At 35.8% G+C, this 16,121-nt stretch overlaps 1 protein-coding gene across 1 annotated transcript in view; it reads right to left on the bottom strand.

The window, feature by feature from the left end:
• Rxfp1 (relaxin family peptide receptor 1) overlaps positions 1-16,121 on the bottom strand; it is a 130,680-nt gene that overhangs the window by 41,394 nt on the left and 73,165 nt on the right. Inside the window, exons 5-6 of the mRNA XM_048813570.1 lie at positions 3,858-3,929; positions 910-981 (exon numbers count right to left, since the gene is read on the bottom strand). Coding sequence (XP_048669527.1) covers positions 910-981; positions 3,858-3,929 — 144 coding nt within the window. The remainder of the gene's footprint in view (positions 1-909; positions 982-3,857; positions 3,930-16,121) is intronic.

Raw genomic sequence — 16,121 nt, 5'->3', positions numbered from 1 at the left:
CAACAAGGTGGTTGTCTCTAATAACTAAATTGTACATTTAAAATGGCTAAAATGGTAAATTTTATATTATGTATATTTTACCACAATAAAAATCTTTGATGATGATGATGATGATGATGATGATGATGATGATGATGATTTGGTACTGGGGACTGAACCTAGGGGCACTTTACCACTGAGTTACATCTCCAACCTTCATTTTTTTTTTTTTTTAATTTTGAGACAGGATCTCACTAAGTTGCTTACAAGTGTGCACTACCACATCTGGCAAAATCTTTGTTTTTTTTAAAACTTATGGTGCTTTATGTATTTATAAAAGCAGGATTAGTTAAAAAAGAATAACTGAAGGGCTGGGGGTATATTATTCAGTGGCAGAGTGCATGCTAGTAGGCACGAAGTCCTTGTTCAATCTTTAGCAACAAAAAGCAAAAATAAAACAAACAAAACTGAGTAACTGGGGAAGTCCTTGCATTTTTTATTCTTTATGAATATGCCATTAGGCTTTTTAAATTTGACTAAGTTCATTCAACCATCATGTCTCCCTGGCTAATTTACATAGAGTGCTTACTATGTGTTAGGCTCAGAGTACTTAATGCTGCCTAGGAATTTTCTCATTTGTTTCCAACCATGATCCTGAGGAAGGTACTATTATAATTTGTATTTTACAGGAGAGGGAACTGATGCTTACTAAACAAACAAACAAACAAATAAATAACTTTCTCAAGGTCACTCTTAGTAAGTGATGAAATGAGAACTCAGATCAAAATCTGTCTGACTCTGAATCCCATGCTCAGCCACAATGCCATGTGTCCTTTGGCATTGTCCTGAGCAGTGGGCTGGGATGGATTGGAATAGGTCAGACTGATAGAACACTGTGGTATGGGCAAATGAATTAGCAGTGGTACTTACAGTTTAGTAAGGCTGTGCAGTCCTTTGAAAGCAGAGATGGATACAGACCTAATCTTATTGTGTTGCAGATACCTGAAAATGATTATTAATAAGGAAAACAATGAAACAGTTTCAGTTTTGCAAGATGAAAGGCATTCTGAGGATGGATGGGGCTGATGGTAGCATAATAATTCACGTTCTTAAGGCCTCTTAAAATATATTTCAAAATGGTTAATATTGTAAATTTTATGTTATCTGTATTGAACCAAAATTTAAAAATTGGAAAAAAGTTAAACATAATAAAATAACATAGACAAAGTGGATATCATGTCTTTTTTAAAAAAAATTTTTTTAGTTATAAATGGACACAATATCTTTATTATTTTATTATTTTTATGTGGTGCTGAGGATTAAACCCAGGGCCTCATATGTGCTAGGCAAGTACAGTATCTCTGAGCCACAACCCCAGCTCCATGTCCTTTTGTTTTGCTATTAAATTCACGTATAATTTGGCTAGTATTTACTTAGAAATTCTGGTTATAAATAGGTAGACACTAGTATGGCAATATGTAAAAACGTGGATGTGTAACCGATGTGATTCTGCAACCTGTATATGGGGTAAAAATGGGAGTTTATAACCCACTTGAATCAAATGTATGAAATATGATATGTCAAGAACTATGTAATGTTTTGAACAACTAATAATAAAAAAAATTAAAAAAAATAAAATTAAGTAAAAAAAAGAGGTAGATAATAACTAAAATTAACACAGTGCTGGCAAAATTATAAGTGTATGACAGCTTTAATACCACACAGAATATTCCATGTTAATCACAAATCATCTAAGCCAATCAACTTTAATTTTATTAGTTTGACACCCTAAGCCTTGTTCCAAAAGTATTTGAGGCAACTTACAAGGGATGTAAATGGCAAAAGTAAAAAATATAACTAAAAAAGTCAAGTCTGAAAGAATATAAATTAGACTGGAGTGAGTGTCAAAATAAGAATGCAGGCTTATATAGGCAACTCAAGTAATGCTGGCAGTTTGAACTTCAGTTAACTGGAAGTCAAAAGAAAGAGGTATCAGAGTATAGTCTATTGTATTGCATCAGCCCACATAAACCTTTGCATTTTTATGTGTATTTGTCCTAGGTTGTGGGAAATGACAAAATAAGGGTAGCAAGCCTGCATTCTTGTTTGGAATGTGGGTCGCCTTTGTTCTTTAGGGTGTTCTAAATTTATATATAATTCATTATAAATTTTAGGAACAATAGAGGGGAAATCAATGACCAGAATAGATTTGCTATTCTCCAACATGCAAAAAAATATAACTTTGATTGTAAAATGTTTTATGAAATTTACTATGCATCTAAAAATTTCATATGACATGCTGTGGGCCTAATCATGTAACAGGTAATTCATCTTTCTCACTAATTCAAAGAAAAGCTTTAACATATTTATATGTTTATTGTAACTATTGTAATGACTTAGTCAAGCTATACTTTCAATAATCAAGTAGAAGCTTTTTTCTTCTTTTTGTTATAAAATTATTTTGATCATTTTGTTACTTGAAACAAATTGGCTGTTTAAGAATTAATTCAATATTCGTTGTGCAAAAATGCTCAACTTCTGTGTTATGTAAACCTGCATTTGATAGACTTGTAGTCTAACTCCTTTTAAACATATGAACATAAGGTGGTGCTACAGATCAGAAAAATTCTTTAGACTTCAGAAATTAGAAACTAAAATAAGAAAGTAACTTCTTGAAGTTTTTGTATTAGGTCTAATTTTAAAATTTAATTTATTTAATTTTTTATTGTTGTTATTATTTTTGTTGGTGTTGCGGATCAAAGCCAGGGCCTCTAGTAGAGGGTTAAGTTTGAAAAGCTCTTCTCTGTATATTGATGAATGTTCAGCAAGAAGTTCTAAAAAGTCATTTGCATTCAAATTTTAATTTTCAAGTATAAAATAATTTTTTTCTGCAGATTATATAAGGTTTTAGAACATTTAACTGAATGTGTAGATTTTTTTTTAAATTTTGATTTTATTCTATTTTTACCTGTTCTCTTTAAAAAAGTGCAGATATGGGGCTAGGGTTGTGGCTCAGTGGTAGAGAGCTTGCCTAGGATGTGTGAGGCTGTGGGTTCAATTCTCAGCATCACATATAAATAAATAAATAAAATAAAGGTTTGCCAACAACTAAAAAAAATTTAAAAAAGTGCAGATATGTATTACTACACCAGGTTTCTCTAGTATAAAAAGAAAACTAAAACCAATTCATCTATAAAAATGATCTGAGGAACTCTGAGATGTTTTCTAGCGCCTGTGATTTAGTGACAGAGTTAACACAATAATTCAAGTATATGACAATAAGATTTAATCACAAAGTTAACCTGAATCACAGTTAAACATCACCTGGGTCACTGTGGATGTTGAGAGTACATACATAATTCTAAAATGAAGGGGAAAAATCACGTCAGATACCACCTGAGGCCAACATAAAATGACGTACAAGGCCAATGTGAAATGGAATCAAGTCCCCCAGAACATGCCCAGAGGTTTCAAACCATGACTTGCTGTGTCATGTGGAGACCAGATTTGTGAACATATGGAAGAAAATTCTTCACTCTTTAGTCTTGATGGCAAATTTGGCAAAAGATCATTGCATTGTTCTCTAAGCTGGACATTGAGGGGATCCACGCTAGGCTCATACAGAGTAAAAGAACCTGTGTACATATTTCCACTTTGGGGAAGTGTGATAGAGAATTCACAGCACACATGCTCCCATCTCTTTGGGAATAGGTATCTCAGGTTTTTTCTGGAATGCCTTCTAGAACTATTCAGAAAAATCTCCAGGTAACAGCTAAATAATTCCCTGAAGGGAAATTAGATTTAAGTGATGGTATAAATGTTGGGTTCTACCACCCAAAAATATTAATATTGATATCATGAATTTAATTTTTTCTTACAGCTTTTGAAGATAGTGGTACTTCCTGAAGCCATCAGGAGGAAGCTTTCTTAAGATGTTCCACTGGAGTGACCTGAAATAAATGTAAATGTACATAGTTTTTTTTTTTAATTTGATTTCCCTCACTTTCTTACTTTTAAATTACAACATAAATAACTATAAACTGTATTTACTTTCGTACTAGATTTCAGGAAACATTTTACTTCACTATGTCACTCTCATATCATTTGAATTAGGTTTGTCAATTTTGTATTGTTAAATATATTCAGATTTTCTTAAATTTAGATTACATTATAATTCTGACAAAAGTTTAAAAATAATAAAATTTGGAGAAAATTGATTTTAATTTATATTCTTTATTTTAAAATATTTTTTAGTTGTAAGTGGCCAAAATATCTTTATTTACTTATTTTTATGTGGTGCTGAGGATTGAACCCAGTGCCTCACTTGTGCCAGGCAAGTGCTCTACCACTGAGCTACAACCTCAGTGCTATATTGTTTATTTTTATTTAATAAATATCAGAAGGCATTTGATTTTAATGACAATGAAAACAATGTTTTCGTGGCTCAATGGTAGAGCGCTTGTCTAGCATGTGTGAGGCACTGGGTTAAATTCTGAGCACCACATACAAATAAATGAACAAAATAAAAGTCCATCAACATCTGAAAAAAAAAAAAAGAAAACAGTATTTTCTGTTTAAAATACACTCAAAAGCTCAGTTTTGTGATTTTAAATATATCATTACCTACATTCACCACCTTAAAATTAATTATTAAGGGAACTGCTAATTAGTATCTATAGTTGAACTATGTTTACTCAAGAACTGGTCATTTCCACTCCCAATAAGTTGTTTGGAAAGATTTCCCCTTGTATGACAATTTAAGAAGTTGTTTGTCGTAGACCAGTGCCCCATAATTGTGGCTCTACTGGAAAAATTCTAAATTTTAATTTTTTTTAAAAAAAGAAAAGCAATGTACTGTACAAAAAACAAAACAAGCTAAGTTAAAAACAACAACAACAACAACAATAACAACAAAACAAAAACAAAAAAGTCAAGACAAAAGAAGCTGGGGTCTCTTGCATGAACCACTGATAACTTTTCCAAGTCAGTTTCCCTAACTGGGAAAGGAGAGATTTGGATCAGAAGAGTGGTCATGTGATGGAGCATCAATGATTGCTTAACTATCTGAAGTCAAACCTCAGCAGCTGGCTGTCACCCTAGCTGAGAATCCTTTCTAATAATGATTCTAACTTGGTTTAGATTCCAGATTATACTTCATGTCCTGTTTAAATGTTTGTATTATGTAAAGGTAAATTGTTAAATATTTGGGTTTGATTTAAGGATCTAGGTGAAAGTTTAGTGTGTTCTTAAAAATGCATTCATTCTTTCATCCCTTCTTTTCTCAAAAAGCATGTGTTTTTGAGGCACTGGGTTCAATCCTCACCACTTGCACTGTGTCCTTAGGAACCTTATACTCTGTTTGGAAGACAAAGGACATACTTTGTCTACAAAAAGAGCCTTTTTTTTTCAGTCAGGACTTAAAAAGTAATCAGCGTATTATATTTTTATCATATTTATTTACTTATAAATGCATTTCAAAAACATTTATTTAGAGATCATTAAACTGTTAGAAATTTTGGAGGACATATAAGAAAAATCATGGTGTAGAAATTATGGCATTTCCATTTTTCAGAGAGAGACATTGAGAATCCCAAGACTGCAAGATGGCGGGCCTGAGAGAGGCAGCTTTCTGTGTCACTCTGTGACCTGGGACTCAAGAAGTGAGAATACTGCTTCTCTGTGAGTGATATTCCTGCTTCCACACAGGAATCATGGCCGCGGTGCCCGTGCAAGGCTCCAGGCCTCAGGGTCAGAGTAGGTCTCCTAACTACTCTCCCAAGCAGGACTACCGGGTGTCCAAGTGGGATCATTGCCATAAGCACCTGCGTAAGACTTTCTGCCACCCATCAAAGCAGAAATCCCAGATGCAGCTCCCATGCAGGACACCTGGCAGCTACCCACGCGCAGGATCTCCAGCCACCACTCCTGTGTGGACCCCCATCAACCAACATGGAGTTCCCCCTGTCGCCTTCATCTTGGGACTCTGCAGCAGTGGAGATAGTCTCCTACCTGCAGTAGCCCACCTGTACCAGGGAACTTCACACCGGCTCTGAAGACAGCCACAGCCACATGCTGCATGCCACAGACCCAGTCTCTGAACTCATAATCCAACACCATTGCCCGGCTCCTCTGACCGGACCTGACACCCCATCACTGAAAGCAAATGCCTCCATCTTGGATCACCTTCATTACCATCTTTAGTGGGGGCAACTCCCAGTTTGGAACTCGACTGGCCAGGTACCCGGTTTCTAACTCCCTTCTTTCCCCAGCAACTGCCGTGCAGTGTCTGCCCAACAAAAAACCAGCTCTCAGAAGGGCAGGTGCACAGCATGTGCCAAAGCACCACAATCAGGAGCTCAGGAGAGAGAAAGGTTCCTCATTAGGAAGCCGTAATGGAGGGGGTGAGTGTGATACAGTTTAGAGACTAACAGGGACTAGGAACTGGGAGTCTCCGGGTGAAATAAGGAGATAAGACCAGACACTCACTTCATAGGAGCAGTTCCAAAAAGAGATCCTTGAGGTGCAGTCTCCTTTTGGGGGACCAGCGAGTGCCACACCCCACTTCCAGGTGCCCTCCACCCAGGAATAACCCACTCTCCCTGGTTACCTTCACCATCCTGAGGGTGGAAATACCAGCTAATAAGAGATGACCCCATTTATTGGATGAGAAAGGAAGCAGGAAAGATACTGATCTCCAACCAAAACAATCCTTGTTTCTTCCTTTGAGATTTTTTTTTCTTTCTTCTTCCACCCTCACATCCCCAACATATGTGAAACCAAGTACTTTGCATGAAATAGGGTATTGAGGACTGAGATGACTGAATAGTATATTACAGTTGTGTTATATATTCTTTTATTTTTTTCCTCCAATTTTTACTATTTTAAAATTTTTATTTTTCTTAATATATATGTTTGTTTTATGTACTCTACTATATTCCCACTTACTTGTCTACCCCAAATTTCCTCTCTACTCACCTGCTACTAATCTTCTTCTTTAGATTTCTCTTTCACACTTCCTATGATATAATAACTCTATATCCTCATCTCCTACCTCCTCAGCATATCTTCCTACACCTTACACCTGGATCTTTGTCCACCATCAGAAACTGTAAACCCTTTTACAAACCTACTGATTATATTATAGATATTAATTGAATTTACCATTTCTGAATATTGTGACAAAACCCTAAATGCCTATTAGCAACTATTTGTTTTTAGGTGGTATATTGTTTATATTGGGACTTGCTAACATTGTCCTACCCCTCAAAGGAGAGGTATTGGAACCCGACAGAGGAACTATAAGCCTATAGGGTAAAAACGGTAACGCCTCAGATCCACAGTGCTAGAAGAGAAGACACATGAGTAATATGAAAAGACAAGGGATGAAAGTGGCTCAAACAAATCAAGATACCACAGTATTAGAATCCATGGCCAGCACAGCAGAAGGAATGACAGAGAATTAATTGGTGATGTACATAATTAAAATGTTCTGTGGATTAAAGGATGATATAAGAGAGCAAATACAGGCAGCAAAAAATCATTTGACAAAGAGCTATACAGGCAAATACTGGAAAAGATTACTTCAATAAGGAGATAGAGGTTCTAAGGAAAAACCAAACAGAAATCCTTGAAATGAAAGAAACAATAAACCAAATTAAAAGTTCAATTAAAAGCATCACCAGCAGATTAGAGCACTTAGAAGACAGGACCTCAGACAATGAAGACAAAATGTATAATCTTGAAAAGAATGTGGACCACACAGTGAAAGTAGTAAGAAACCATGAGCAGAACATTTAAGAATTATGGGATAACATGAAAGTACCAAATTTAAGAGTTATTGGGGGTAGAGGAAGGCATAGAATTCCAAATCAAAGGAATGAACAATCTATTCAATGAAATAATATCAGAAAAATTTCCACACATGAAGAATGAATTGGAAAACCAAATATAAGAGGCTTACAGTGTGCCAAACATACAAAATCACAACAAATCTACATCAAGGCATATTATAATAAACATACAGAATAAGGAGAGAATATTAAAAGCCGTGAGATAAATGAATCAGATTACATATAGGGGGGACCAATTAGGTTATGCACAGATTTTTCAACCAGACCCTGAAAAGAAGATCCTGGAACAACACATATCAAGTTTTGAAAGAAAATGGATGCCAACCAAGAATCTTGTATCCAGCAAAATTAAGCTTTAGATTGGATGATGAAATAAAAACCTTTCATGATGAACAAAAGTTAAAAAGAATTTACAGCTAGAAAACCTGCATTACAGAACATCCTTGGCAAAATATCCTATGAAGAGGAAATGAAAACAACAATGAAAATCAGCAGAAGGAGGTATTACACTAAAGGAAAAACTAATCAAAGGAGAAACAAAGTCAAGTTAAATAACAAAAATAAACAAAAATGGCTGGGAATACAAATCATGTCTCAATAATAACCCTGAATGTTAATGGCCTAAACTCATCAATCAAAAGACACAGGCTAGCTGATTAGATTTTTTTAAAAAAAAGGCCCAACAATATGCTGCCTCCAAGAGACTCATCTCATAGGAAAAGACATCCACAGACTGAAGGTGAAAGGTTGGGAAAAATCATACCACTCACGTGGACTGCGGAAGCAAGCAGGGGTTTCCATTCTCATATCAAATAGAGTAGACTGTAAGTTACAGTGAATCAAAAGGGATAAAGGACATTTTATACCGCTCAAGGGAACCACACACCCACAAGATATAACAAATATAAATATATATGCCCCAAACAATGGAGCATCTATGTTCATCAAACAAACTCCTTTCAAATTCAAGAGTCAAACTGACCACAACACAATGATTTTGAGTGACTTTAACACACGTCTTTCACCACTGATAGATCTTCCAAACAAAAACTGAACAGAGAAACTATAGAACTCAATAATACAATCAATAACTTAGACTTAACTGACATATATAGAATATTTCATCCATCAATGAGTGAATACGTGTTCTTTTCAGCAGCACATAGATCTTTCTCTAAAATAGACCATATATTATGTCACAAAGCAGCTCTTAACAAATACAGAAAAATAGAGATATTACCCTGCATTCTCTCAGATCACAATGGAATGAAAGAAGAAATCAATGATAAAATAAGAAATAAAATCCACTCCAACACCTGGAGATTAAATAATATGCTATTGAGAGCCGCACCCTCCCCCTGCGCCGGCAAGGTAGAGGGAACTGTGACCACACACAGAGCAGGCCCAGCGGCCTGCTGAGGGGCAGAGCCACCCCCCACCCCCCGCGCCTGCCAGGTAGGCGGAACTGTGACCACCAACAGAAAAGGCCCAGTGGCCCGCGGCAGGACAGAGCTTCCAATCACTCCTGCAAGGTAGGCGGGCCTGCGACCCACCGGCAGAAGACGNAGCAACTAAGAACAGAGCAGGGAGGAAGAGCAGGAAGAAAAGATTAACATTAAACAGAGACATAAGGTGGGAGGGAATGGGAGAGAAAAGGGAAATTGCATGGTAATGGAGGGAGACCCTCATTGTTATACAAAATTACATATAAGTGGTTGTGAGGGGAATGGGAAAATAAACAAGGAGAGAAATGAATTACAGTAGATGGGGAGAGAAGATGGGAGGGGAGGGGAGGGGGGATAGTAGAGGATAGGAAAGGTAGCAGAATACAACAGTTACTAATAGGGCATTATGTAAAAATGTGGATGTGTAACCGATGTGATTCTGCAATCTGTATTTGGGGTAAAAATGGGAGTTCATAACCCACTTGAATCTAATGTATGAAATATGATATGTCAAGAGCTTTGTAATGTTTTGAACAACCAATTAAAAAAAAAAAAGAAGTCTACCAACCAAGAAAAGCCCAGGGCCGGATGGTTACACAGCTGAGTTCTACAGATGTATAAAGAAGGACTAATACCAATACTCTCTAATTAATTTCAGGAAATAGAAAAAGAGGCAGCACTTCCAAACTCATTCTATGAGGCCAATATCACCCTGATTTTAAAACCAGGCAAAGACACATCAAAGAAAGAAAACTTCAGACCAATATCTCTAATGAACATAGATGAAAAAATTCTCAATTAAATTCTGGCAAATCAAATCTAAAAACATATCAAAAAGATAGTGCACCATGATCAAGTGGGATTTATCCCAGGGATGCCAGATTGGTTTAACATACAGAAATCAATAAATGTAATTCATCACATCAATCAACTTAAAGGTAAGAATCATATGATTACCTCAATAGATGCAGAAAAAACATTCAACAAAATACAGCACCTTCATGTTCAAAACACTAGAAAAACTAGGGATAACAGGAACATATCTCAATATCATAAAAGCTATCTATGCTAAGCCCCAGGCCAACATCATTCTAAGTGGAGAAATATTGAAAGCATTCCCTCTAAAAACCGGAACAAGACAGGAATGCCCTTTTCACCACGTCTTTTTAATATAGTTCTTAAAACACTGGCCAGAGCAATTAGATGAAATAAATTTAAGGGATACGGATAGGAAAAGAAGAACTCAAATTAGCACTATTTGCTGATGATATGATTCTATACCTAGAAGATCCAAAAATTTCCACCAGAAAACTTCTAGAACTAGTAAGTGAATTCAACAAAGTAGCAGGATATAAAATCAATACCCATAAATCAAAGGCATTTCTGTACATCAGTGACAAATCCTCTGAAAGGGAAATGAGAGAAACTCCCTCATTTACAATAGTCTCCAAAAGCATAAAATACTTAGGAATCAACCTAATTCAAAGAGGTGAAAGACCTCTATAATGAAAACTACAGAACGCTTAAAAAAAAAAAAAAGAAATTCAAGAAGACCTTATAAGATGGAAAGATCTCCCTTGTTCTTGGACAGGCAGAATTAATATTGTCAAAATGACCATAATACCAAAAGCACTACACGTATTTAATGCAAGTCCAATCAAAATCCCAATGACATTCCTCACAGAAATAGAAAAAGCAGTCATGAAATTAATCTGGAAAAATAAGAGACCCAGAATAGCTAAAGCAATCCTTAGCAAGAAGAGTGAAACAAGTGGCATCACTATACCAGAACTTAAACTATACTATGAAGCAATAGTAACAAAAATAGCATGGTATTGGCCCCCAAATAGACTAGTAGACCAATGGTCTACCAGAATAGAGGACACAGAGACTAACCCACATAATTACAGTTATCTTATGTAGACAAAGGCACCAAAAGTATACATTAGAGAAAAGATAGCCTCTTCAACAAATGGTGCTGGGAAAACTGGAAATCAATATGCAACAAAATGAAATTAAACCCCTATCTCTCTCCATGCATAAAACTCAACTCAAAGTGGATCAAGGACCTAGGAATTAAACCAGAGACTCTGCACTTAATAGAAGAAAAAGTAGGCCCAAATCTCCATCATATCAGATTAGGCCCCAACTTCCTTAACAAGACTCTTATAGCACAAGAATTAAAATCAAGAATCAATAAATAGGATGGATTCAAACTAAAAAGCTTTTTCTCAGCAAAGGAAATAATCAGTGAGGTGAAGAGAGAGCCTACATCTTGGGAGCAAATTTTTACCACTCACACATCAGATAGAGCACTGAACTGTAGGGTATATAATGAACTCAAAAAGCTAAACACTAAAAAAGAACAAATAGCCTAATCAATAAGTGGGACAAGGAACTGAACAGACACTTCTGAGAAGATGATATACAATAAATCAACAAATATATGAAAAAATGTTCAGCATCTCTAGAGATTAGAGATGCTCTAAGATTTTATCTCATTCCAGTTAGAATGGCAGCTATTAAGAACACAAACAACAATAAGTGTTGGTGAGGATGAGGGGAAAACGGTACACTCATATATTGCTGGTGGGACTGCAAATTGGTGCACCCAATTTGGAAAGCAGTATGGAGATTCCTTGGAAAGCTGGAAATGGAACTACCATTTGACCCAGCTATCCCACTCCTTGGTCTATACCCAAAGGACTTAAAAAACAGCATACTACAAGGACACAGCCACATCAATGTTTATAGTACCACAATTCACAATAGCTAAATTGTGGAATCAACCTAGATGCCCTTCAGTAGATGAATGGATAAAGAAAATGTGGTATATATACACAATGGAATATTCCTCTGCAATAAAAGATAACAGAATCATGGCATTTGTAGGTAAATGAATGGAGTTGGAGAATATGGTGCTAAGTGAAGTTGAATAATCCTAACAAACCAAATGCTGGATTTTTTTTCTAATATAGGAGACTGATTCATAGTGTGGTTGAGAGAGGGAGCATGGGAGGAATAGACGAACTCTAAATAGGGCAAAGAGGTGGGAGGGAAAGGGAGGGAGCATGGTGGTAAAAAAGATGGTGGAATGAGATGGACATCATTACCCTAAGTACATGTATGAAGGCACGAATGGTGTGAATATACTTTGTATACAACCAGAGATATGAAAAATTGTGCTCTATATGTGTAATATGATTTTCAATGCATTTTTCTGTCATATAACAAATTAGAATTAAAGAAAAGAAAAAAAAAGAGAATCCCAAGACTAAGGAAGCATGTTTAACATAATAAAAGAGCTGCAAGACCCTGTGCCTAATAGAAATAAAAATAGGCCCAAATCTTCACCATGTTGGCCTAGGATCTGACTTCCTTAAGACTCCTAAAGCACATGAAGTAAAAATCAAGAATCAATAAATGGGATGGATTCAAATTAAAAAACTTCTTCTCAGCAAAGGCAACAATTAATAATGTGAGGAGAGAGCGTACAGATTGGGAGAAAATCTTTATCACATGCACTTCTGATAAAGCATTAATCTCTAGGCCATATAAAGAATTCAAAAAACTTAACACCAAAAAACCAAATAACCCAATCAATAAATGGGCTAAGGAACTGAACAGACACTTCATAGAAGAAAAAATACAATTGATCAATAGATATATGAAAAAGTGTTCAACATCTAGCAATTAGAGAAATGCAAATCTAAACTACTCTAAGATTTCATCTCACTCCTGTTAGAATGATGAGGATGTGGTGAAAAAGGTACACTCATACATTGCTGGTGGGACTGCAAATTGGTGCAACCACTATGGAAAGCAGTATGGAGACTCCTCAGAAAACTAGAAATGAAACTACCATTTGACCCAGCTATCCTACTCCTTGGTTTATACCCAAAGGACTTAAAATCAGCATACTATAGTGACGCAGCCACATCAATGTTTATAGCAGGCTCAATTCACAACAGGTGTCCCTCAACAGATGAATGGATGAAGAAAATGTGGTACATATACTCAATGGAATACTACTCAGCTTTAAAGAAGAGTAAAATTATGGCATTTGCCAGTAAATAGTTGGAGTTGGAGAATATCATGCTAGTGAAATAAGCCAATCCCACAAAACCAAAGGCCAAATATTTTCTCTAATATGTGGATACTAATTCACAATAAGGCAGGGGGCACTAGGGAAGAATAGCATTACTTAGATTAGGTAGACGGAAGTGACGGGAGGGGAGGGAAGGGGATGTGGGAATAGGAAAGATAGTAGAATGAAACAGACATTATTACTGTATGTATTTATGTTACTAAATGACCAATATGATTCTGCAATATGTACACTCAGAAAAATGAGAAATTCTATCCCATCTATGTATGATATATCAAAGTGCATAAATGCATTCTACTGTCATGTGTAACTAATTAAAGCAATTAAAAAAATAAAAAAAGATGCAAATGAACTTTTATGAGAGGACTCAAGAGGAAGAGGCTAATTGTACCTACACAGGGAGCTAGGGAGGGCTTCTGAAGAGGAAAGGGAAATTCATTTGAGAACTCCTAAGTAATATTTCTTAGAAAGTGTGTCACCATATTAATCAAGAATACCTACAATTTATAGGTTATGCCTTTCTAAATACCAAATATTCTAATACATAGTATTATTTATATTTTCATAATATCCTATTGAAATGGAAACAAGTAGATTCTATTTTCTTTGATGAGAACAAAGAACCAAAACACTTTTAAGTGTTGGGGTTGTGGTTCACTGGTAAAGTGCTTGGCTGGCATGTGTGAGTCCCTAGGTTCAATCCCCAGCACCAAAAATAAGATAAAATAAAATACGATAAAATAAAGTACTTTTAAAATGTTTTTATAAAGACAGCTCTTAGGATTGTAGATGTAGTTTAGTGATTAAATTTTAGGATCTTTTTAATTTTTTTGTAATTATAGGTGGACAGAATGCCTTTGTTTATTTTTATGTGGTGCTAAGGATCCATCCCTGTCCCTTACACATGCTAGGCAAGAACACTGCCACTGAGCTACAGCCTCAGCCCAAATTCTAGGATCTTAAAGTCAATTCTCAAACAAAGTTAATGTTTAGAAAGCTAGAACAATGTATAAATATTCATTTCTATCTGTTTGTCTGTTTCATTCTTTAGCATTTGTGTGAAACACTTTCAATAAGTCCCAACTTCAGTAAATGCTCCTTGGATTATAGGCTTCTTTGATACTTTACTTACATATGATTTAGTTCCTTTTGACATTTTCCTCCAAGAGTTCCAACTTAAAATCTGGAACTAACTCAGTAATGAAATTTAATATTTAGTTTTTTAATGTATTTGCTGTAAAGCCTAGAGTTCTTTTTCCTTATGGAATTGAACTAGCAGACTGGGCAAGGTATGAAGCTGAGCCAGTGTTCTGCAGAGAAAAGTATAAATGGACAACTGGATTCAAGTGGTTCAACCCAAAGTACAAAGTACTATATTTCCCCCCACTACCAGTGCTGTGGATTGCACTCAGAGCACTGTGCATGTAGGCAAGTGCTGTACCGCCAAGCTATACCCACAGCATAAGAATGCTGTAGATATATACTCCTGAGCATTATTCCTGTATCTTCCCAGAATTTCCAATGTTCATCTCAAATTAAAAAATAAATATGACATTAGAGTCCTAATTATCCCCATTTATGGCAACTATGCCTTCCCATTCTCAATTATTTGGCATGGGAAACTTGAAATAAGTGTTGATCCTGCTTTCTTCCTTGCCTTCTGGTAGATAAGCATTCACAAAGATCTGGTTCTAATGTATTTAATACTGGGGTTGAAAACTGGCAGGTCAAAGACTGACACACATCTCTTTATGTATGTGTGTTATGTATTGGGCCAGAACAGTTTTAAAAAAATTGAATCAGAATGAATTATGCACCCTTTGGGTGGGCATGCTCTTTCTAGGAAGTTGCCTCACCCCACTCCATTTCTCAGTTTTCTTCTGTTTCTTTTACAAACATTAGTTGAATTGTTGAAGAATGGATTCAAATATTTCTTGGAGGAAAATAAAAACCAATATTGGCAGCATTGGGATATTCTTTGATTTGGATTTTCTAATAATTTGATATTAAGCAGTGAGGGTGATAATGGTTTTTTTTCTCTGAAAATAGGATGAAATTGTAAATTCTTATACCCTGCATTTCCAGTTAAGATTTAAATCACAGAAACTCTCCAAGGGACCTCAGTTTCTTTGGGGAAGTCATTTTTTTTTTTGTAAAGTAGGACTAATTACTACGAAAAAGAGTGGTGCAGAGGCAAGGAGAGAACAGAATGTGGGAGAGCTTTTCTCTTTCCTTAGTTCAGTGAGAATGTTGGTTTCTTTGGAAAACAAGTTTTTGTGGTTTAACCTCTGGGTGTTTTCAGTTCATGTTCTCAGGTTGCTATCTCCCCACTTTCTGGCCAAATCCCCAGTTTTTATGATTGATAACACCATTTATAAGACCTCTGCACTGTGGCTCTTCCATTCCTTATATGTCAATAATTTGAGTTGAATAAACAGTTTGGTTTGAGAAAGGCAAGACTTGCCAACTTTGTAAACTCACATTTTGTCCCCTTTCACCCAAAAGTCAGAGACAGAAGGCATCAAAACATCTGTATGAGAACTAACATCATCAAAATGGCGATATTACCAAAAGTTCTCTATGGGTTTAATGCAATGCCAATCAAAATCCCCATGGCATTTCTTGTAGAAATAGAGAAAGCAATCATGAAATTCATATGGAAAAATAAAAGACCCAGAATAGCAAAAACAATGCTAAGCAGGAAGTGTGAATCAGGCGGTATAGCGATACCAGATTTCA

The sequence above is a fragment of the Marmota marmota genome, unplaced genomic scaffold, assembly GCF_001458135.2.
Source record: "Marmota marmota marmota unplaced genomic scaffold, marMar, whole genome shotgun sequence".
Lineage (NCBI taxonomy): Eukaryota > Metazoa > Chordata > Mammalia > Rodentia > Sciuridae > Marmota > Marmota marmota.
The sequence above is the reverse complement of the archived record's forward strand: the minus strand, read 5'-3'. Positions and strand labels throughout refer to the sequence as shown.